This window comes from Rhagoletis pomonella, unplaced genomic scaffold, assembly GCF_013731165.1.
Source record: "Rhagoletis pomonella isolate Grant_MI unplaced genomic scaffold, Rhpom_1.0 Rhpom_scaffold_00267, whole genome shotgun sequence".
NCBI lineage: Eukaryota > Metazoa > Arthropoda > Insecta > Diptera > Tephritidae > Rhagoletis > Rhagoletis pomonella.
This window is the reverse complement of record NW_023458821.1, coordinates 12,986-36,749: the sequence shown is the minus strand read 5'-3', so window position 1 is coordinate 36,749 and position 23,764 is coordinate 12,986. Positions and strand designations below refer to the sequence as shown.

Here is a 23,764-nt window from a genome sequence, read left to right as displayed (position 1 = left end):
AAGTAAAATTTCGGAACCTTTTCTTGTTTGGTTTTAAGTTTTTCGTAATATCTAAAACGTTGCAGCCTGATCGAAAAAATTAATTTCCTAGTATATTCAGCGGCTTCGAAAACATATTATAAGATCTTACAAAACTTAAATTTCTTCAAGGATTTCGCATACGCGAGGATTGAAAAACGAGTATGGACATAAATAGACTTGAGGGACCTCTAATTTTACTTTTTTTTTTTTAAATCAAGTTATGTATTTTCATTTTTTAGCAAAAGGAACACAAATTTGCGTGAGCACCGAATAATAATAAAAAAAAGGATTTCTTGGACCACTCTAGTGTGCACGTGCGGCTTAATTGGCTATCAGTCTGTTTTTGGCACATAATATAACACGGTGCGAAAAAGTCAATATATTCTAAAAACTGGGAGTTAAATATAGTATAACTGCGTTTTTAATTTTTCTCTCTGACACCGGGAGTTTTTTTAAAAGGACTTTGAAATTTCCAGGGTATGATTGGATACAAAAAATATTTAAAAGATTTGGTGGATTGTAGAGTAACAAGTAATTCTGTAGAATTTAAAAAAAAAATATTTTTTGTTGCACCAGGACGAATAAATGTTGAAAATGTCCTTTTAAAACCTTATCCTTGAATATCCTTGGAATTTTCCAATATTTATTTTTGAAAAAAATATATGTCAAGGACTAATATGTAAACTACCACATCCTCGAATTTCGTCCTTCCAACTTTATTAGTCTTAGATACAAAAATTTTACACTTCTCTTTATAAGATATTGATAGTTACAATATATGTACATAAATGAAGTAACTAGAATCATTACACTGTACAGCACTCCGCTGGGCACTTAACCAAACCAATTTTTTTTTAAGAGATTGAGTCATAGGTAAAAAAGTAATTTCTCCGTTTTTCGAAGTTAGCCTCCGAAATCGAGATATGGGCCTTCGAAGTTCGAAATAGGATCTTTGGTACAAAATTATTTTTTATGATTATATGTAAATAAATAAAAACACTAAAAATACAGTCGTAGACCGCCTTTTGCTCTTATTTAAATGGTTTATAACTTTTTTTGCCAAGTTGTATTACAGCGCTATAAGGGGGCAAAGGTCGGATATTCGAAAAATTTAAAACCTTATATTTCAAACAATTTCGAACTGATTTTTAAAAAGTTGTTATCGTTCTAAACGTGATTAGACCCTCTTCTTCTCTTATATGCATATTTGTATACTTTGTATGTAAAAATTTGACAAACAACATTTAAAACGAAAAAAATAGTTATTTTATAAAAAAAATATTTTAAACAAAAAACTACTAAGCGATTTTTAAAAAGTTGATATCGCTATAAACACAATCAAACCTTCTTTCTTCTGATATGCGTATTTGTATACTTAGTTTATAGAAATTTCAGAAAAAACACTTCAAATTAAAAAATACCTGTTTTATAAAAAAATTACCAAAAAACTTAACCGATTTTTAAAAATTTGGTATCTTTATAAAGGCGATTAAATACCCTTTCTCCTGGTATGCATATTTGAATACTTCGTATATAAAAATTTGAGAAACAACACTTAAAAGCAAAAAAAAACTTTTTTTTTTATAAAAAAAGACTAAACAAAAGAATTACAAACCGATTTTTAAAAAATTGGTATCGTTGTAAAGGATACCACAAAACTTATACTTTCCTAATCCCAAAAATTTTTATTTATATACAAAAAGAAAAAAAATTTTATTAAAAACATTTTTTCCCTCTATATGAACTCCTGCTACGCCCTTGTATACAAAACAATTAAATTATTTACACCGCACATCATGCGGTCAGTTTGTTCTTTTAGAGCGCATACATGGTTCAAAAATAACGTTTCCAGTATCTTCCAGTATATTGTAACTATCAATATCTTATAAAGAGAAGTGTACAATTTTTTTGATGTAAAACTAATAAAATAAACAAATTCGAGGATGTGGTAGTTAACATATTAGTCCTTGACATATATTTTTTTCAAAAATAAATATTGGAAATTTCCCTGGATGTTCAAGTATAAAGTTTTAAAAGGACATTTTCAATACTTAATCGTCCTGGTGCACCCAAAAATTGATTTTTTTTCTATTCTACAGAGTTTTTCCTTTTAAATGATAGCCATATTCTTATTCTACAATGCATCCAATCTTTTGAATAATTTGTTTATTCAATCATATTCTAGAAATTTGAAAGTCCTTTTAAAAAGATCCTGACGTCAGAGAGAAAAACTAAAAACGCAGTTTTACTATATTTGGCCCCCAGTTTTGTGAACATATTGCCTTTTTCGTGTGTAAAATCGACTGTGACACGATGTAATCGGTAACGGTATGAAAAAAGAAGATAAAGTTGCGTCAAAATATGTTGTCAAAAAAATACATAGTGAACACCGGAATTAAATCGACAAAAAACCGCGGTAAAAAAAGTTATACATTGGTACATTAGTTACAAGTAAGCATAGCCACAACGAGGTGGAGTTTGAACAAAATGCTGCCATAAAACTTAACAAATATTCACATATACATTTGTAGATAATCTGTTTATTACGGTACATGTACGATAAATATGTGTAACATCATTTCAGTTGAATTTGCAATTTGAGAAGTCCATCTCGGGATGTTGCATTTTAAATCTAAAAAAAAAAATAACATTAATCAATCATTGTTAGATAATTGGGATATTCACAACGGCGCCGTAAGTGTCATATTGTTGTATGTCGTAAACTTTAAACGCCTAATAAATATATTAAGGGGGTTCGCAAAGTACCGTCAAATGATATTATGAATTTTCCCAGTTTAAAAAAATAGTTCGTTGTAGTTTCAAGTTCTCTAACCATTTATTAAAGGTTTTAAAGTTTACGACGTACAACAATACGACACTTACGACACCATTGTAAATCCCTCAAATGTAACTATGTAGCTCATACTTCTCTAATATCTCCATTTTCTTTTTATCTTCACTTGTTGGGAGACCCAGCTCTTTTTGACGTTGATCATACATCATTTTTTCAACCAAACTTCGAGTTTCACCGTCCAGATCAGAAAGTTTTGATGGCTCAGGGTTTATTTTACGTGTTGAAATTGGAGGATCTGCAGTTGTCAAGCGGTCCCACCAATTCATTTTGTTAAGCTAACAGAAATATTAAAAAGAGCAAAAAACCGTTCATTACTATTATTTGCAAATATTACTTAAAATATGTACATAGTTAAAAGAAGCATAAACAAAAATAAGTGTAATTTTAGTAATACCAAGTAAGGTCTAAGTTCGGGCGGAGCCGAACATTAAATAACCGGCGCAAGTATTAAATATATGATTTTCACCTTTCCGAAAGCTACCGCTAAATACTAAGCCGGGGTGTATCAATTTTGAGTAAATTAGCGTCTTTAAATTTCGAAATATTGAAGTTTCAAGCATTTCTGAAATTTACCGTTATATGAAAAGCGGCCTCAATTTTAGTCCGATTTCAATAATTTTCAACCTTTTGCTTTTATGTGGCAAGCACAATAACCATAACGAGTTTGGTACAAATTGGTAGAACGGTTACCGAGATACATATATGTGATCATAAGTGGGCGTTGCCACGCCCATTTTCCAAATTCTTATCATAAACGTATTTCTTGGTAAAGAACTGTTGCAAGCATCAATTTTGAATAAGTTATCTTTAATAATTATCTAAGATTTCGTATTTCTCCAAATTACCGTTATATGGGACGTGGGCGTGATCATTGTCCGATTTTAAAAACTTTCGGCCATTTCGTATGTAGCAGGGCTAACAACTGTGCCAAGTTTGGAAGAAATTGATGCAGCGGTTACCAAGATATATACATGTAACCATAAGTGGGCGTGGCTACGCCCAATTTCCAAAAATATATAATATTCTTATTTTTTTGTCTAAAAATTATTGTAAGTATCAATTTTGAGTGAATAATCTTCAGTAGTTACTAAAATATCGCAGTTTTCGTATTTCTGAAAATTACCGTTATATGCCAGGTAGGCGTGGTTATTGTCCGATTTTGCCCATTTTCAATAGCATCCGTCCTACGCCCGAAAGAAGTGCACGTACCAAGTTTCGTTAAGATATCTCAATTTTTACTCGAGTTATCGTTTGCACAGACGGACGGACAGACAGTCACCGCTTAATCGATTTCTCTTTTCATTCTTATCATTTATGTATGCATTTGTCTATATCTATCTCGCTTCGTTTTGCCTGTTACAAAAGACCGTTATGTGAACAAAGTTATAAAACCCTTGTGCACAAGTGCGCTCGGGGTTAAAAGGAATATATCGGGTGCCTCCATTGACGATAAACCTTTTTGAAATGACGGGGTCATTTTATGAATTAGTTTTTATGATTGCAAAAAAGAAATATATCTCGTTAAAACTACATCATTAATTCAGATTATGTTTATCCACGCTTACTGAGCCTTCACCATATCTCTTCGAAGGCAATGTGGGAAGAAAGAAATATTCCCTCAACCTTTGGAGGTAGGTAAATACGTATAAGAACTTGTGATTATTTCCAGGAAATAATACACAAGTCAACAAAATTTTAGAAAATCCCAGAACCAAAAACTAGATCATCTATTTCCTATGCAATTTTTTGTGCTGAATCGAAATCCGATGTATAGCTGTGAAAATAGTCTTTTTGACAAATTTCAACAACTGACATAATCGAGAAAAAACTTTTCGAATGATGCCATAGATTTTACCTTAAAGTACACTTCTTCGCTTTTAAAATATAAAAATGTAAAGTATGCGGTTTAAACTAAAATATTCGGTCTGCCATTTGAAGTTGCATTGTTTCAATCGCATACTTTAAGTTTTTATATCTAAGCGAAGAATAATCGGAATTGAAAAAATAAAAAAACTGAACAGTTGAGTGTTAGACGAGCGTAATATTTTTCTGATCATATAAGACAACATGTTTTGTGTACCGTTGACAGTTGAATTTGAAGTATGAAGTCGTTCAGAAGACGCCTCACTGATTTTCTTTAGCAACGGTTCCGCTCAACTGCTGGGCCTTCTGAACCTACCAATTTTTAAGGCAAAAGTTGTGTCAATTTTTTTCTTTTGGGTTAGAACAGTGATGAACAGATTTTTTGGCTCTTAAAGCAATTAAAGAGCCAGCAAGTGCTAAAGCAGTTCTGAGAGTAAATTGGGTGTAAAAAATACATTCAAATCTTCACATATCCCCACTCCCATAGCCTTCATCGCACAGCGGCTGCGGAAATACTAATACGGCTTCCCACGGCACCCCAATTATGTAGTCCGCTCTCATTCGTAATTCGCACTCCAATTACACTTCGAACTACGTAATTCGCCATACAAAATTTTGAGAGTGAATTACCTCATTTATTGGTAATTCAGATCCAATTACCATGGCTGTCAGTATGCTATAATTTCTTATTAATATTTTGTTTTAACTCTACTCATACTACCTTGTCTGAATTAGCCTTGTAGTAGTTTACAGAAATTATTTTGCTTTGAATCACCGGTTGGTCCAAGAGACATTGAGTAAGTAACACCAGCAGAGGGTTGAAATTTGCATTTTTTCATTCGAAGTGATCCATGCATTTTCAATTTTGATTAAAATTTACTGTGAAATAACCGATTTTTTTACCTTTGTTGACATTTTAGACAACAAAATCAACCACAAGATACACGCAGCTTGTTCTATTTGATGAATACAATAACATATTTCTTAGCTTTTATATCTTAATAAGTGCAACGAACTACAGTAAAACCCGCTTAAGTACCTCACGAAAAATGTCAGCTTTTTGAGGTACTTATGCGGGTTGGGTACTTAAAAGAACCCGCTTAAGTACCTCGATGCGGGTACTTAAGCGAACATAATTATTGATGTAGATACATCCTCTTGTCAACTTGCATAAATATGTAAATCCTTGATTAAAACATGAAGATTGAATGAAGTATACGTAGTTCAAAACCAAGATCTTAACATTATTTAAATAGATAAACAAATAAAGAAAATTATAAAAAAATAGATAAAGCAATGGTATGTAATTTTTACAAGAATTAAATTATTTAAAAGGTTATTGATTATACATATTTATAATGGCTGCGTTTCTTTATACATTCCGGATAATCCCATTTCACAGCCGGAATAAACAGAATGCGTTTGAAATATACGTCAAAATATCATCAGGAACGTTCTAAAGAATAAATAAACAAAAAAGTTTATTCCAAACATTCAGAATGAATAAAGAAATGCAGCCAGTATAAATATACAATATAAACCTAAGCTTAAAATTTTATGGAACACTTAAAAAAAATCATCAAAATTTTAAAATTTTTTCTCAGAAGTGTGTTTTGAGTACATACACAGTTTGGCTGACTTCCAAAACGTCAATTGCTTTGCATTCGTACAAAGTATAAGGTTCCATAACGCCGAACTACAAAATATTGACAATGTATACTGTTCCACAACGCAGCCGAAAAGTTATCGAAACGCATCGCTCAAGCAATCGGCGCATCAGAAACAAAGTTGATGCTTCGTTTGTTATTGGTTAGCATTGGTATTTTAGAAATGGAAATTTTAGAAAAATGCTTCATTTTTATATTGAATATTTAAAATATGCAATATATGGTTGCAATGTGTCACAACTCTGCATATACAAACTGTTTGATTACCGCAATATAACAGATTCTAAACATTGTATTGATACGTTTTGGAAGTCAGCCTTTTATTGCCCATTCAATTTTAGTGTAATAGGCTGACTTCCAAAACGTCAATTGCTTTGCATACGTACAAAGTATAGTTTTCCACAACGCCGAACTACAATTGGTTGACAATGTCTACCTTTCCAAAACGCATTCGAAAAGTTATCAAAACGCATCGCTAGAGCAGTCAGGGCATCAGAAACAAATGATGATGCTTCGGTGTTATTGGTTACCATTGGTGGTTTAAAAATGAAAAATTCAGAAAAATTGTTCACTGCTATACTGCATATTTAAAATATGCAATGTATATGGTTGCAATGTATCGCAACTCTGCATATACAAACAGTTTGGATACCGCAGTATAACAGTTTCCAAACATTGTATTGATACGTTTGGAAATCAGGCATAATGTGCAAGTTTCAAGTGGCTAAAAATTACCGTTGACTTTATGTAAAAGGGGAAAATTATAAGTGAAATGGTAAATGGGGTACGAAAAATTAAGGTACTTAGGCGGGTTGGGTAAATAAGCGGAGAGGTACTTAAGAGAGGGATTTTCTTCAGATTACATCAAAAAATTCACGGTGCACAAAAATGTTGGTTATTTAAGCGGGTTATGTACTTAACCTTAACACTAACATATGTGTAAGCGCCAATCTATGTATAAATCTATGTATAAATTATGTTGTGATTTCACTTCAATATAAAAATTGTGAGTAGCCCTGATTTAAACAATACTTTTCGAGCGTCTTCTGAAAATCGATAAATTTTTTTAGTGATGATTTCATTTTTGGTTTTTTCTACAAAACCTCTGTGAACGCTAAGTATACCTAAACCTAAATTCAAGTACAAACTAAGAGAAAATCTTAAAAGATAATAATTATTTTACCTTTTTTAAGTAAATGACTGTTTATCAGACTAACAAAAGTAAGTTGAAAAGGACGTTCACAGTTGATAAAATTATCGAGGAACTAGCAGTTTACCAAAACTAGCCCTGCGTACGTCCATGTACCAGGGTATGCAGCTGTTGACGTAAGGGTCCAGGCGGTGCAATTCCACTCAGACATGGGAATATGGTGTAGAATACTTTTGTTGTGGTTATCAGGAAATTTCAAGTTAATCTGATGTATAGTTTCCAAGATATAGCAATTTGAAAACGCAAAACATACCCGGGTATGTTGCTGTTGACATAAAGTTTAAGGGTTTGGAGTAGAGCTCTCGATTTTGTTCGCACATTTTCAAACAGCCCGGGTATATGAGCAACGAGTACTCGCACACTTGTTCAATGCTCATTACTCGAAAATTTTTGAGCATGAGCTCGAGCAATTCGAGTTTTTTCGAGTAATTTGAGCAATGTTTTTTTATTATATTGACATTTTTGGTAGCAACTTTTTAAATTTTTCAAACTATTGATATATAATGCAAAGATTGTTACATTGGTATTTAATAATATAATTTATTTAACATGAATTAGAGAGCAGCTGCTGACAAATACAATTTACAAATTTTCTTTTGTTTATGAAATTGTTCAAAAACTCGAAAATTTTGAACAAACATTTGAGCAGTTGAGCAATGAACGAGTTTCGAGCTACTCGCATTGCTCGATACCCGGGTATCTGAAGCTCTAGTTTGGAGTGATGATAAGGACATAGGTATTCTATTTTGGTACTACTGAACATAATTAAAAATATTTTACGCTTTTATCGTTTAAAAATTCCTCGCTCTCTATGTAGAAACAAATAATTAAGTTTGTCATTACTACCTGTTTCCTTCCGAAGCGCTTATATTCACTAGAGTTCCGCGGATAACACTTTGCCAATCATTCACATTTTAATGTTTATCGATTTTGGGACAAAATATGCAAATAAAATTTTATAAACAAGTAATGTTTAAGTAAAAAATACAACCGATTTTAATGCTTATATAAAGCTTTGGAAGTACCGTTAATTTCCTTATGATCCAATGATCGAAACTAACAAAATTAGTATGGGACCACCGTTGAGATACCTTTCTGGCAAAAATTATCGAAAACCGTTCACGAGGTCCACAGTTATCCGGTAACATACATAAATAAAACAAGTAAAGTATAAGTTCGGGCGAAACCGAACCCAGCGCACGTATTAAATATCGTTTTTTCACCTTTCAGTAAACTGCATGACAGCAAGAGTATTTTTCCCGATGTCAAACTGTTTCGATAATATGCTATGAGATATTGAAATAATTGGAGCAAGTTTGGGGGAAATCGATAAGGGGCTATCAATATACTCTTATGTACAGTTGTCCACAAAATAATAGGAGTGGGATATTTTAACCTGTTTTGGCTATTTGTCTTTAGTTTATTTAATGTTTCGTATTTTTTTGTAAAAGCCTAGCTGGTAATACAACAAACACCATATAAATTTACATTTTCAAGTTTGTACAAAAATTATAAAAATTCTGCAAATTTTCACCAAAATTTCAAACTATTTAACCAGAATCTTTAGAAAATATGTTGGTATGCAGTTTTGTAGCCCATTCAATTCTAGTCTGAAGAAGTGCAAGTTTCAAGTTGCTAAAAAATTCCGTTGATTTTTGAGAATTTTTTCGGTTGAAGGTGTTTTACGTTTTTTCCATACAAAGTATGTTCGACAATTTTCTTTTATATGGGGACAGTGCCAGCAAAAAAAATTGCCAAAAATCAACGGAATTTTTTAGCAGCTTGAAACTTGCACTTCTTCAGACTAGAATTGAATGGGCTATAAAACTGCATACCAGAATTTTCTCTGAAGATTCTGACTAAAAAGTTTGATATTTTGGTGAAAATTTACAGAATTTTAATAATTTTTGTACAAAGGTTGAAATCTGAATTTAGTCGTTGTTTGTTGTATACCCAGCTTGACTTTTGTATAAAAATAATAAAAATTAAATAAACAAAAGGCAAATAGCAAAACCTGACCAAAATAACGCACTCCTATTATTTTGTGGACCACTGTATGTAGTCATAAGTGAGTGGTGCCACGCCCATTTTACAAAAATCAATAATATTGTGTCTTGTTAAGGGATTGTTGTAAGTTGGCCTGTTTAGTTATTGAAATATCGGAATTTTCGTAATGTGTCTTGTTAAGAGATTGTTGTAAGTTGGCGTGTTTAGTTATTGAAATATCGGAATTTTCTTATATATATCGATTTTGAGTAAATTAGCATAAATAGTTAGTAATTTATCGCAGTTTTCGTATTTCTGTAAATTACCGCTATATAGGAGGTGGGCATGGTTCCTGATTTCATAAATTTTCAAAGACTTTCTTAGTGTGGCTCTGAGTAATGCTCGTACCGAGTTTGGTGGGGATTGGTAAAGGGACTACAGAGATACAGCATTTTATCGTAAGTGGGAAGTGCCACGCCCATTTTCAAAAAATTTCATAACTGTTTTCTTTCATGCCAAAATTCTACTTCGCGTACCAACTTTCAATAATTTGGATCCAGTATTTACGGAAATATCTTAGTTTTCGCATATTTCGAAAATACCGTTATATGGGAGGTGGGCGTGGTTATTGTCCGATGAATGGGCGTAGCCAGAACGAAATTAAGAGGGGGGGCCATACAAAAAAAAAATTCAAAACCAATAACTTACTTACTAAAAAATTGTTTATTATAGCTTAAAATTATGGTAACCAATACAGGTGAATATGTTGTAACTAACTGTTGTAACTGTATAAAACTATTCGTCGATTTAAATTGTTAACTTTTTACTGAGCATGTATATTTTACGAGGAGGAAGCATCGAAAGCCTAACCCCGTCAGTGTGAGACTTTAACCCAAACTAAACTTCCTATCGTCATGTATCGTTTCCCTCTCGGTACCACCGTCAAGGATTTCGTGGGGATTATAACACTGTGTGACTGATAAGGTTACAGATCTATTCACTTCTTCTTCTCCTTATTTGGCGCTGTAACCGCCAAAGCGATTTTAGCCAACTGACGCCAATTGGAAATGCCAAGTGAAGCCAGAATACTTTCAGAGCTGGGGCGTCGGTGTCCATTAGAACGACATGGTCAAGCCAGTTGAACCGCGGTATTTTAATTCGCCATATACAAGCACGGGCATGATGAGTGACTTATAGTGTGGTTTTCGTACGTACAGAGAGGACTTTACTCCTGAGTTGCCTACTCAGTCCCAAGCAGTACTTGTTGGCAAGAGCGATTCTGCGTTGGATTTCCATGCTGACATTATTATCGGTGTTAATGCTGGTTCCCAAGTAAACGAAATTCTCTACTTTCTCGAAATTATAACTGTCAAAATTGACGTCGGTGCCAAGGCGTGAATGTGCTGATTGTTTGTTTGATGACAGGGATACTTCGTCTTGTCCTCGTTTACCACCAGACCCATTCGCTTTGCTTCCTTGTCCAACTTGGAATAGCCAGGACAGGCTTCGCGGTTTTTCTTACCGATGATATCAGTGTCATCGGCATAAGCCAGCAATTGTACGCTCTTGTAGTAAATTGTTCCTGAGCGGTTCAGTTCTGCAGATCTTATTATCTTCTCCAACATCAGATTAAAGAAGTCACATGAAAGAGAGTCGCCCTGTCTGAAACCACGTCTGGTGGGGACGGCAACAGAGCAGAGCTGGTGGTATTGCTCAAGGTCATTCTTCACAGCCGTATGAGTTTTGAGGGGATATAGGAAACTCCTTTTAGTGCTGTCGAAAGCAGCTTTAAAGTCGACATATAGGTGGTGAGTGCCGATCCTTATCTTGCGGGTCTTTTCCAGGATTTGGCGTATTGTACCTGGTCTATGGTAGACAATACATTCCATAAGGCCTTGCAACCTATGCTTAGAAGGCTGATCCCGCGGTAGTTGGCACGCATGGCGGGGTCGCCTTTCTTATGGATTGGACAGAGCGCATTTGAATTCCAGTCGTCCGGCATGCACCTTATTACCTCCTTGCCATCGTAATTAAATAGCTCAGCTGACAGGCCGTCAGCTCAAGCAGCTTTGGCACTTTTCGTCATAGTCAGGCGCTGGGATATCGACTCCATCGTCATCGACTGGGACCTCGGGTTCGTCTTCTCCACTTCTTTCAGTGCTTCTGCCATTCAAAAGGGTCGAAAAGTGTTCCCTCCATAATCTGCGTACGTTCTGGACATCGGTCACTAGGTCGCCATGGTTGTTCCTACAAGAGTCTTGAAACCTTCCGTAATTCGCTCAACTCTCTACTAAAAATTTCAGGTGTTTTTTCGGCCAGCATTTCAAGCATTTTCTCACACTCCTCAGTACCAGTAATGAGCGGGATGCATCAATATAGTAGTGCGAGTCGATGTTTCATCTGTTACATTTAAAACATGGAAGAATGCCTTCCGTCTATCACAACATGCTCGATTTGGCTTCCGGTTTTTCGATGCGGAGATATCCATGTAGCTTGATGGGTATTTTTATGCTAGAGCCCAGTAATACATACTGCCAAGTTTCGGGCCCAGGCGAAGTCGATCACCCTCAGCTAATATGTACGCTCTAAGATAAGAGAGCCTTGGAAGCCTCGTCCTTCTCTTTTATCGGGGCATTGGCACATATGAATGAGATGTTGAAGAATCTCGATTTGATGCGGATTGTGGCTAGACTTTCGTCCACTAGAGTGAACGCCGGTCTCTCTCCCTCCACAAATCCAACACTGAATTGTACTCCTTTACGTGGCAACTGTAGTAGACGTCGCAAGGCTCCACGCTTACCTTCCTCGCCCCATCCATCGCATTTCGTGGATGGCGGTGATGTCATCCTTTATTTTTCCCTAGGACATCAACCAGCCGGGCAGAGGCAAAATCCCGATTAAGGGTTCGGATATTCCAAGTGCATACCCTAAAATCATATTCCTTCCTATGTTTGCCGTGATCGTCATCAAAAAAAAGGGGGTATCATCCGAGGCATGTTTTTTTTTTCATTGGGCAAGGTTTCAACGTGGCGGGACCCAAACCCAGCGCACGCGGGCCACTCCCAGTTGAATGGCAGTCCAAAGCTTTGCAGTACTGGGAAATGTACAAAACACAGTGGTCAAAAGCGAATATCTCAACTAAACCCTGATGTATTTTTTAAATTCATAGCTCTACATACCTGTATGGTAAACCAAATAGCCGGACCAGACGTTATTCAAAATAAAAAATGAAAAAAAATAAACTTTTTTCCGCATACTCTGTAATATTCGTCCGCAATTTTGTAAGGTAAACTAACAATTTATAATCATTGCTTTGCAGCGAAATATCTTAAATTATACACATAGGTATGTATAAATATGAGGACGTATTGAACATTTTGAGTATGCAGATTTTGTATTCTGGTATATTCATTTATGCAAAATATATTACTTGATTTTGTTTTGTCACACTTAAGAAGTAAACGTCTTGGCTGTTCACCCAACCGGCCTATATCTTTATCCATAATCTCAGATTGTACGCTTAGAAATGACACAAACATAAAGACAAAGTAATAACCAATTGAACTATAAATTTTTGCTCATTGTCGACTGCAGCCAGGCTTTTAACCTTTTTAAATGGAAGTGCTTTGAACATAGAGAGAATAACTTGATACGGAACCGGATGATCCACATATCCACTTTTCTAATCAATTTACTAATTATTTGGTTAGCGTTGGGAGTATAATTTGTTATACAGTATATATATAGGAAAAACCTTAAAGTTAGGGGGGGACCGAAATTATTAAGCAAGCATTTCGTGGTAATATATTTCAATATCTAGCCAAAAATTTAGAAATTAGGGCTAGGGCCTGGCTACGCCCATGGCCCGATGTCGCCCCTTTTCAATCCCAACCTACCTTGGAATAAAATTATAGTTTAAAAAACTAAACCCTCCCTATTATACTTGTCATTCGTACTGTCATCAGGTATGTAACTTGAGAACAGAAATCGCTGCATCTTTTAAGCGCATCAATATTACATAGTTACATCCAGAGCTAATAAAAGGAAGGTAAAAAGGGAAACTTACTTACCAAATTTCGTGTACATATCTCAATATTTACTCGAGTCATCGTGTACCCGGACAGACAGACGAACGGACGGACAGACATGGCTTAATCGATTTCTCTTTTCATGCTGAGCATCTATGTATACATTTGTCTATATCTATCTTGATTCTTTTTGGCTGTTACAACCGCTATGCGAACAAAGTTATAATACCCTTGTGCACAAGCGCGCTCGGGTATAAAAGTATTCCGATGAATAGATAGCCTTCCTCCCCGTTTAATTCGGTTAAAAATACCTGATGTTCGATTAGTTTCACGAGCTTACATTAGTTGTGACTTACCTTTTCAAGTGTAATGAGCAAAGTTTTGTTGTCTTGTAAAACCCAGACTGAATCTTCTTGTTTGATTTCAGCGCAGAGCACTCCGTTTATTATAGGTTCCTCGTTTTTTAAGCCCACGAAGAGTGACATTTTTCCTATAGTAACGGAAATATCTTTAGCTCTCAAATTAGATGAAACTCTTAGAGGGATCTTAACCTGTAAGATAAAAAATATTGAGATAATGAATTAACTACAAATGCTTGAAGTGTTTTAAAATGCTAATAATAATAATATATTAGCGCTTAGCTTAAGCAATATATTATTATTTGGCCTTCGATTTGTGGCGTGCGCCTCTCACACAAAGGGGAGGGATCCACAATTTTACGCCGACGAAAGTTTTCTTCATGACAGAAATACACTCGGAAGTTTGCCATTGCCTGCCAAGGGGCGAAATAGAATAAACTTGTTTGTTTTTTGATTTTTTGATATTGGTCGGAAACTGTGCTTGAACTCAGGCCCTGCGTAATGGTAGAGCGCACTGATAACCACTACACCACAGTAATTTCTTTATTGACCAAGATTCATGTGGATTAGGGAATAACAAATTGTTATTGCAATCCAGCAGTTCTACCTAAATAATAGATAGAGACTACATTATTGTAAAACCCGTAAAACCTACAAAATTTTTGATACGATTCGACTCTCGAAAAACGACTTGCATTCGACACGATTCTCGCAATGAGGGTGTATAGCTTCATCAATTTCGCAATCTCAATACGGGTTTTCTAAAGGAAAATCTTTTATCATTAATTTATTGGAGTTTACAACTCATCTCTCAAACGGTTTTACACGGCGTTTACATGAGACAATTTTGCGAAGGCAATAGCAATACATTCACACTTTATCACTAATACATTCACACCTCTTTCATTGTTGTTGTTGTTGTTGTTGTTGTTGTAGCGGCTACAAAAACCCCGCCCAGATCGGCTGATATCTCAGTCGTTGTCGTCGAGTGCCACTAACGGCAGCCCCAAGAAGCGTGCAGCCTCTATGGGGTCAGTCCATAGGGACGACGCCGTTAGGGTTGTGAGGTTTTCCGGGCATTCGAAGAGATGTTTCGAGTCGTGAGGGGTCTCTCCACATGCCGGACATTCGTTCGGCACATCCGCATTTAACCTACACAGGTACGAATTTAGCCTGCTGCAGTAGCCAGAGCGAAGTTGGGCTATTGTCGTTCTGGTCTCCCGAGGCAGATGGAGCTCCGTCATGTCAATGTCCGGTGTTTGTGTGCCTAGAACGGCATTCACAGGTCTTGAGTCTACATAACTCGAGACTGCGTCCCTGTGAGTGCCGTTCAGGGCTTGCCTATGAGCTGTCGGGTCCAGAGGTTGCTTAATGAACCTCCGTCAGTTCAAATAGATGCCTCCTGATGTGCCTCGGCGAGGGCTCCTCTGCAAGCAGCTGTCTATTTGGGTGGCCACATCTGTGGCTCCCAACATGAAACTGCTTGCAGAGCATCGTGTTGTGCTCCCTAATTGGGAGCATTTTTGCCTCATCGTGGAGGTGGTGTTCTGGTGTCATCAGGAGGCATCCTGTCGTTGTCCTGAGTGCTGTATTTTGTACCGTCTGTGGCTTCGTCCACTGCGTCCTACTAGTCCCCGGCGACCACACTGGTGCTGCGTAGTTTACAACCGGCCGGCCTATAGCCTTGTATGTTGCCAGCAACGTTTTTTTGTCTTTGCCCCAAGTACTGCCGGCTAGCGACTTGAGGACCTTGTTGCGGCTCTGTACTTTATTGACAATAGCGGTTGTGTGCGCAGAGAAGGATAGCAGGATGTCGAATGTATTTTAGGATTATTCACCGTCGGAATTGGTGTGTCATCGACGTGAATTCCTAGCGGTAGCCTGACCTCCTTCGTCCAGGTTGTGAACAGGGTCGCAGAGGATTTCGTAGGGGAGAGGGCTAGACACTTTGCAGTGAAGAAGCGAGAAAGGTCATTGAGATATCCGTTTACTTTCGAACACAAGTCATCAATTCCATTCCCAGTCGCCATGATCGAGCAATCGTCGGCGTAAGAGACAATCGCGACTCCCTCTGGTGGTTGAGGGAGCTTTGAAATGTAACAGTTAAACAGTAGTGGGGAAAGGACACACCCCTGTGAAACCCCCTGTTTTATTTTTCTACGTTTGCTCGATTTGTCTCTAAACATTACCGACGAGTGTCGACCACTCAGATAATTTGCCGACCACCGTTTGAGCCTCTGTGGGAGAGAGGAAGCCTCTATATCTTCTAGTAGCGTGGAATGGATGACAGTGTCAAAAGCCTTTGACAGGTCCAACGCTACTAGAATCGTTCTCTCACAGAGACGTTTACAGTTAAGGCCACGAGTTATCTGAGTGTTTATGGCGTTAAGTGCTGTTGGTGTACTGTGCACTTCACGGAAGCCATGCAGATGCTTCGCTGGGGTCTGGTGGTTTGTAAAATACGGGAGTAGCAAGGCCTCTAGTGTATTCACTACCAGAGAAAGGAGGTTATCGGACGATAGGACTCTCCTTTATTGGCTGGTTTCCCGGTTTGAGCAGTGGGACCACTCTCCCCATCTTCCAGATGTCTGGAATGACGACAGTGGCCATTGACAAGTTGAGGACCTCCGTTAGGTACGCTACTCCCGTAGGACCCAAATTTTTCAGCATCAGCATGCATACTCCGTCGGGTCCAATGGCTTTGGAGGCTTTCGCCTTTCCGATGGCTACCCTCACTTCACACTGCAGTTGTGCAGTCTTCTGGTCACTCGACGTTTGGCTTTATCCACCGGAGGATGCAAGATTAACTTCCGGCTAAAATAGCTCGCGCATCGCTCCGGGCCCGACCCCGACGAAGCATGGTCACCAAAGTCCATTTCAACTCTGTCGTCTCGCTTCGTCGGGTTGGACAATGTCCTCACGGTTGACCAAAGCTTACTCACACAAGAGGCGAAGTTGCAGGTCCTCAGATGCTCTTCCCATTCCTTCCCCTTATGTACGTTCACAAGTTGCGGAATTTCCGAGTTGAGATCCCTAATACGGGGATTTCCGGGATCGGCCTGACGAATGTTGTCGCGCTCATCGGCTGGCGCGCTGCAGCAGCTCCCCGTAATCCTGGTGGATGCGTCGTCGTTCATTGTGCAGAATGTCGAATCGTCTATCTGCTCAGCCAATTGTGTTCCCCTAAGATCGGTTGACAGGCTTGAATGCCAAAGATCGTGGTGCACATTGAAGTCAGCCACTACCATACCTCTGAGGAGCGCACCTATTTCAGGGTGATATCCTGCCGAGCAGCTGGACATCGCCTGACTGGATAGCAATTCCCCGACATTCTAGGATGGTATCACTGCGGTCGATGTCTGCTTCGATAAGACGATACTGCACGGTGTGGTGTGTGATGAACGGTAGTCCACCACCATTATCTCGCTCGCGATCTCGACGGTGCACGTTGTATCCGGCGCAATTCAACAGTGTTGTATTGCCGTGCAGCTTCCGTCTCTTAGACCGCAGCTATTAATATTCCGTGACGACCCATGAAGACTGTTATCTCCTCGATCTTGCTCTGAAGTCCGTTACAGTTGAATTGCAAAATCTTCGACTTATTGGAATGTGGGGTGTTAGTGATGCACGTTGCCGAGCCGCCAAATGCTGTGCTTGCTGCTGCTGAGGCGGTTGCCCTGTGGTGTTAGTGGGCAGCGTCGCAGTTGGGGATTGCGAACGAGCAGCACAGTCCCCCGTCAAATCTCGCGTGGTGCGCAGTCTTGAGCATACCCTAAAGTGACACCAGCCAAGGCAGGTGTTGCACTTGACTGATGTCACATTACGGAATATCCTGGACTGACACAGCGTGCAGATTTCCGGAAGAACTAGGAGTTGTTGGCGGTGGCGTGCAGTTATATCTGTGGTGTGGTCTGATGTGTCTGTGGTATTATCTATTTTATTGTGTTGTGGTACGGTTGTGTTTGTGTTGAGTTGCTCAGGCGGACTCTGTTGTGCATCTGATGGAGGGGGACCTGTGGTGTAATCGTCTCTGGCACACGTAGCAGGTGTATGTTTCTGCTCCAGGGTTTGACTCAAGCCAGCCCTGAGCAGAAGTATTCGAAGAAGATGTAGTAATATGGGCGTAAAACTTTTGAGGGATTTCGCCGACCTAAACGGGGTTGAATCGCCGAAACAACAGCCCATGGTCGGGTAAAACCCGAGTCATTCCGGTACGTAGAACCGGCTGTCGACCTTCGGCTACAGCGGCCAACGACACATTGCGTCTCGGCCATGCTGTTTATAGAACTTTTCTTTGCGTGTGCAATTAAAACCGACTGCCGATCGTGGTTACTCATACCGAATTTTAAGCGATTTTAAACGAACCAGCCCCGATATGTATCTGTTGAATTATTTAACAGCTAAAAAATTATCATTTCACGAAACCCTGGTGACTTTTTGACTTTTTGACGTTTTTTGAGTGACTGAGCCGCCGGAAGTGCCAGTGTGTTAAGGTTGTCATAAAGTTTGACAGTAACTGGACAGAGATTGGATAAGAACTTTTCAGCTACTCTTCCATTTCGGGCCAACATAAGCAGGGATCCGTCATTCAGTTGCTTGATGTTATCGACTTGCGTTGATATGGCGTAAATGCATTTTTTAAAGACAAATAGACTAACTTTTGAGGGACTATAAGCAGAAGAGGAAATTTCGAGGTATTTCCGATGGTTCGGAGGATTTGTTATTGACTTATTTGACAAAATGGAGAAGAATATTCTAGGCAGCCGGTGTGATCACTTACAGCGCTCTTACACAATATGCATATGTATTTGCTACTACAAATTTTACCTTCAGCGCGATATGCAGACTCGAGTTCAGTATATTGAAAATTGAATTTTCAGGAAAAAGTCGATAGACAATATTAACTAATAGCTTTGGATGTTGTGGCAGGGACTAACGACACGAAAACGATTTTACGGCGCAGTGAAATACGCCGACCTGTATACATATGTATGTATGTATGTATATGTACATATGTGCCATATTTGAACCCATAACATTTTATTTTTGTACCTCAACTTCCTGTAAAGTTTGCGTCCACGAATACTTATCCAGCGTGCAACCGTTTCCAGTGTTTGGCTTAAGCTTGCCAATTTCCATTTTTTCAGAATCGTCATCTATGTCATTGATAGGTTTGGATATGTCCTCTTCGCAAATGTTTTCCTCAGTCCTAAAATATTAAAAACAATTTTAATTAAAATTTTGGCCTAGCAGATTTAAGATAAATCTTCACATCTATAATAATATTGAATGATAGACAGGCCCGTTCACAGAAATTTGCAAGGCGGACGGGGGTATAAAAAAGGATATCTACAATGAAAAATTCTAAAAAATCGAATAACCTTAATTTGTTTCTTCAGTTAAAAAACAAATTAATCATAATGAATGAGACTATTAAGTAATCTATGTACACACCCTTGTGGACAGCTGATGTAAGTTAAGTGGCATTTTGACCAGTTTTGGCTATTTTTTCTGTCTATTTAATGTTTTTACATTTTTATAAAAGTTTAACACATTACATAACCAGTATCACATAAATCCACATATCAAACTTCGCATAAAATTTATAACAACTTAAATTAAACAAACTTTAACTACACCCAAAATTTTTAAATTTTTATTAAAAATGTTGAGAAAAATTTAAGGTATGCAGTTGTATAGCCCATTAAATTTTAGTAGGTTAAAATGAAAATTTCAAGACGCTAGAAAATCGCGTGAAATAATTTTTTGCTGACGGTATTGAGCATTTGGAGCATTATGGAGGAAAATGCCTAGCACATATACGGCCAGAGTCAAAAATTAGCAAACACCTTGTTCTAATATAATATTGACAATGTTTTTCATGAACAATTTTGTCATTATTTTTTTTTATGAAAATATAGTTCATTCCATGATACAAAAAAAAGGTAATTTCCACAGTATACAGTAAACCAGCCATTAACAATATGCTTATTTGAAAATTAATACGTGAAATATTGTGAATGTATAGGATTTATTTGTCATTAACCCATAGGTAGCGACTGATGCACAAGTATCCACAAATGTTTGTTGATATATTTGACATGTAAATTTGAACAGCAATATTCGTAAAAAAATACTAATAAAACAAAAAGATTTTTTATTACTACGTGGGAAGTGGGCGTGGTTATTGGCAGATTTCGCCAAAGTTTAACACTAACCAACTTATACCAAAGGCAACTTCGACACCGACTTTCGTTAAAATATCTAAATTTTGTTCGAGTTAGCGTGTTTACAAACAGAGAGGGCTGAACTAGTTCATCTCGTCATTCTGAATATTTTGGTATATATGTATGCATATGTGTATATATGTACATACATTTTATACGGTTAACAAACGCGCTTGCTTATCTGCATAAACCGTCTTTACTTGCATTAATTCATGCATTATCCTCTTTCAAATGTGAATAAGCGGCTGAACAAATACATACAAATTTCGCGCATTTGAAAATTAGAGAGTTCTACCTTAAGCTAAGTAATATTTGTTTTACCGCCTAATCGATGGGACCATTTTAAAAAGTCAGCCCACCATTACTCACTCAAAGTTGTGTTCGGAACACGGTTTGACTTATGTAGGAACTGCATCCGGTTATAATCGCTTACGCTTCAAGCTTGATTTGCTTGGAATTTTGTTTTTCTCGTTATTTTATTTTATGTGACTTGAAAATATGTTTCACTATAAGAAAATATTTAAATGGGATTTCGTTTGGGTTAACGAAAACGACAACTGTGAAAAAATATCAACCAATACATTCAAACAAAATGTCAAATAAGCATATTTACATTTTTTTGTTTTGGCTATCTGGATTACTGTATACTGTGGGTAATTTCAATAAACAACTTTTGACGGATAATAAAATTTTCTGAAGTTTCATAAATTGTGAGTATTATCAATGGCCTTGCCACTTTGATAATGTTGAATCAATAAATCGGAGTATTTTCTTTCCAATATTTATACCAATGTAATAACATTTCAAATCAAAAACCATTATTAGTGCTTGGCACTTTTGTTACTTACGTGGTTCGCACCTTTTTTTATTAAAAATATTTAAAATATAAACTGTTAAAGGAGACTTTATCGTAATTGTTCTTTTCATTTTGCAATTAAAACCACGCTCACATTATTCTGTTATTTTTTTTTTGTTTTCTTATTTTGAATGCAATCTTGCGATTTAAAAATCGAATTCTAAAGAATGTTCTTCGCAAATAAAACCTTTTTATATTTTGGTTCAAATTTGCTTTTAAATTTCTCATCAGATTTTGCAAAAAATTAAACTTTGTGATTAGCGCATCATAATTAAATTTCACAAATTTTTAATTTATGCAAAACACCTGAAATCGGCTTGAACAGACCGCCCTCCGATAAACCTCTAAGAGATCGTCGTTTAAAGTACAAAATCGTGTATCAACAAAATGCACAACTGCGTATGTGAGGTTGCATAAAATTATTTTCTAGAGAGTAAAAACACTTATATTTCAAAATGGTTCTCTTTTTTACAAAGAAATCGCATTTCAGGACGAATGGATAAGGCTTGAGCCAAGAGCTTGTGTCAGCAAATCCAATTTTTGGCAAAAAATGTCAGTTACGCGGTTTTGCAGAACGACGATACGCGGTTTTGTACTTTAAGCGACGATATGTAAGTATATACTTTCTTCATGCGTTCTGAAACCTTGTCGTCAACCCCATTTTCGAAATCTTGCAACCGGCACAATTTTCTAGTTCATCGTATTCCACACTTTTGTACTGATGTACTGATAAAATCTTCTGCTTAAAAAAAACAATTTCTTCTAGTGATCAGGTAGCATGAATTTGATGAAATGTCATAATTTTGTTAAAAGTCAAATCAACAACAACAACGAACAAGTTAACAACAACAACGAATGCTATTAAATGAAACTACCTTCTTTTTTGTATCATGGTTCATTCTACAACATATTTTTACAAAATTCATGAAAATTCAACCCATTAAAAAAATTATCAAATTTTAAAGTTTTTAATAAGAACTTCTAGAAACTTTTCGAGTAAGCAGTGGCGCATTCAATTCCAATAAAACTTCAAGTGGCTAAAAATGTCCGTTGATTTTTGATAAAATTGTTTTGCTGCCCTCAGAGTATGAGCTTATAGTGAGCACTAAAAATGCAACCATGTAAATTGCAACCAGGTTAATGTAGAAAAAAAACCCTGATGACGCTCCAAATTGAAACGCCCGTACGTATCTATTTAAAACAAGCAGACCCGGCGAACTTCGTCCCGCACAAAATTAATTTTTTTTACTGAAATATTTGGGTCCAACATTTTCACTAACAATTCACGTTCACGATTTCAAGTGATACATTTATCTGCTAATATAACGTTTTGGTGGTTGTCAGAAGGCATATTTCCATTGTCGTCTTTAATAACCTAACGAAAGTGTATATTCGTGAAGAAGTTCTTGAAATTCTCCAACGATCTGGAGTTTAACAGCACGGTTAATCGCAAAACGAAATAAATTTGAAGAACTTTTTCCCATTCACTCCCTGGCAGCAACAATGATCCGGTTCGATGGTGAATCTGTTCTTGAAACTCTATGGTATAGTTGGTGACAATTTAAAAATTGGTGAGTATCGTTGTTCTACAGGAATCCAATATACACAGACTTATTTCAGTCGAAGTACCTTAAAGCTCTTATCAAGTAGCGTAATGGTTCTGATGGTAGATTTAGTGCTGGTCATTTGAGACTGACCCCTGGACAACTCAATCCTGGGGTATCCGAATGAAGCTCGCAAATCACGTTCATTGGGCCAATCGGAATACACGGGAGCTTGTGTGTTAAACTACGTGCCAGTCAGTGGCGGACCCACGGGGGCATTTTAACACCCAAAAGTTCGCAGTAGAATAGCATTATTGCGGCTTATTTAAATACACATTTTTTTGATACAGCCCTATCCAAATTTTTTTCTATATTAAATTTTTTATGCAGTGAAATATAATTATTGCGGCTTTTTAATTTAGTTTCTTTTTTTTGATATTACAGATACCTGGCAACAACGGTTCTTAAATTTTTTCTTTACTCACCTTCTACAGGCAGAGGGGAACAAAATTAAATAAAAACGAAGCAGTAATGTACATTATTGCAGCTTATGAAAATTTAATTTTTTTTTTGATATTTGAAATATGTGGCAAAACCGGGTTTCTAATTTTTTCTTTACATTCATTTTACTGACAGGAAGGCACATAATGAAATAAAAACGAAGCAAATCCCTTGAGCCGTTCTTGAGTTATGTGATAACACACGGAAGCAATCCATATTTACATATTTTTTTTTTTCGAATGATGGCAACCCTACCAATTATTATTTTTTTTGAATAAATTTTTTTTAGTACTTTCTCGGTGAAGTAGCATTATTGAGGTTCATTTATGTTTTTTTATTCTGATATTGCAGATATCTGGCAACATGATTTTTCCAATTTTCTCCTTACAAACCTTCCACAGACAGAAAAACACAAAATCAAATAAAAACTAATCAAATCCGTTGAGCCGTTCTTGGCTGATTCGATAACACATGAAAGAAATCCATTTTTATATAAAAACTTTTTTTTGAATGGTGGCAACCTATCCAAATTTTTTTCCGAATTAGTTTTTTTTTTTATGCGTTCTCAGTGAAATAGCATTATTGCGATTTATTTATTATTCACTTTTTATTCTGATATTGCAGATATCTGGCAACACCATTTTGCCA

General features: G+C 36.7%; 1 protein-coding gene across 1 annotated transcript in view; it reads right to left on the bottom strand.

The window, feature by feature from the left end:
* Positions 1-2,541: 2,541 nt before the first annotated feature.
* LOC118750490 (nuclear migration protein nudC) overlaps positions 2,542-23,764 on the bottom strand; it is a 31,158-nt gene continuing 9,935 nt past the window's right edge. The window contains exons 3-6 of the mRNA XM_036485203.1: positions 19,041-19,197; positions 13,986-14,180; positions 2,948-3,150; positions 2,542-2,653 (exon numbers count right to left, since the gene is read on the bottom strand). Of these exons, the coding sequence (XP_036341096.1) occupies positions 2,602-2,653; positions 2,948-3,150; positions 13,986-14,180; positions 19,041-19,197 (607 nt within the window). The 3' untranslated portion in view covers positions 2,542-2,601. The remainder of the gene's footprint in view (positions 2,654-2,947; positions 3,151-13,985; positions 14,181-19,040; positions 19,198-23,764) is intronic.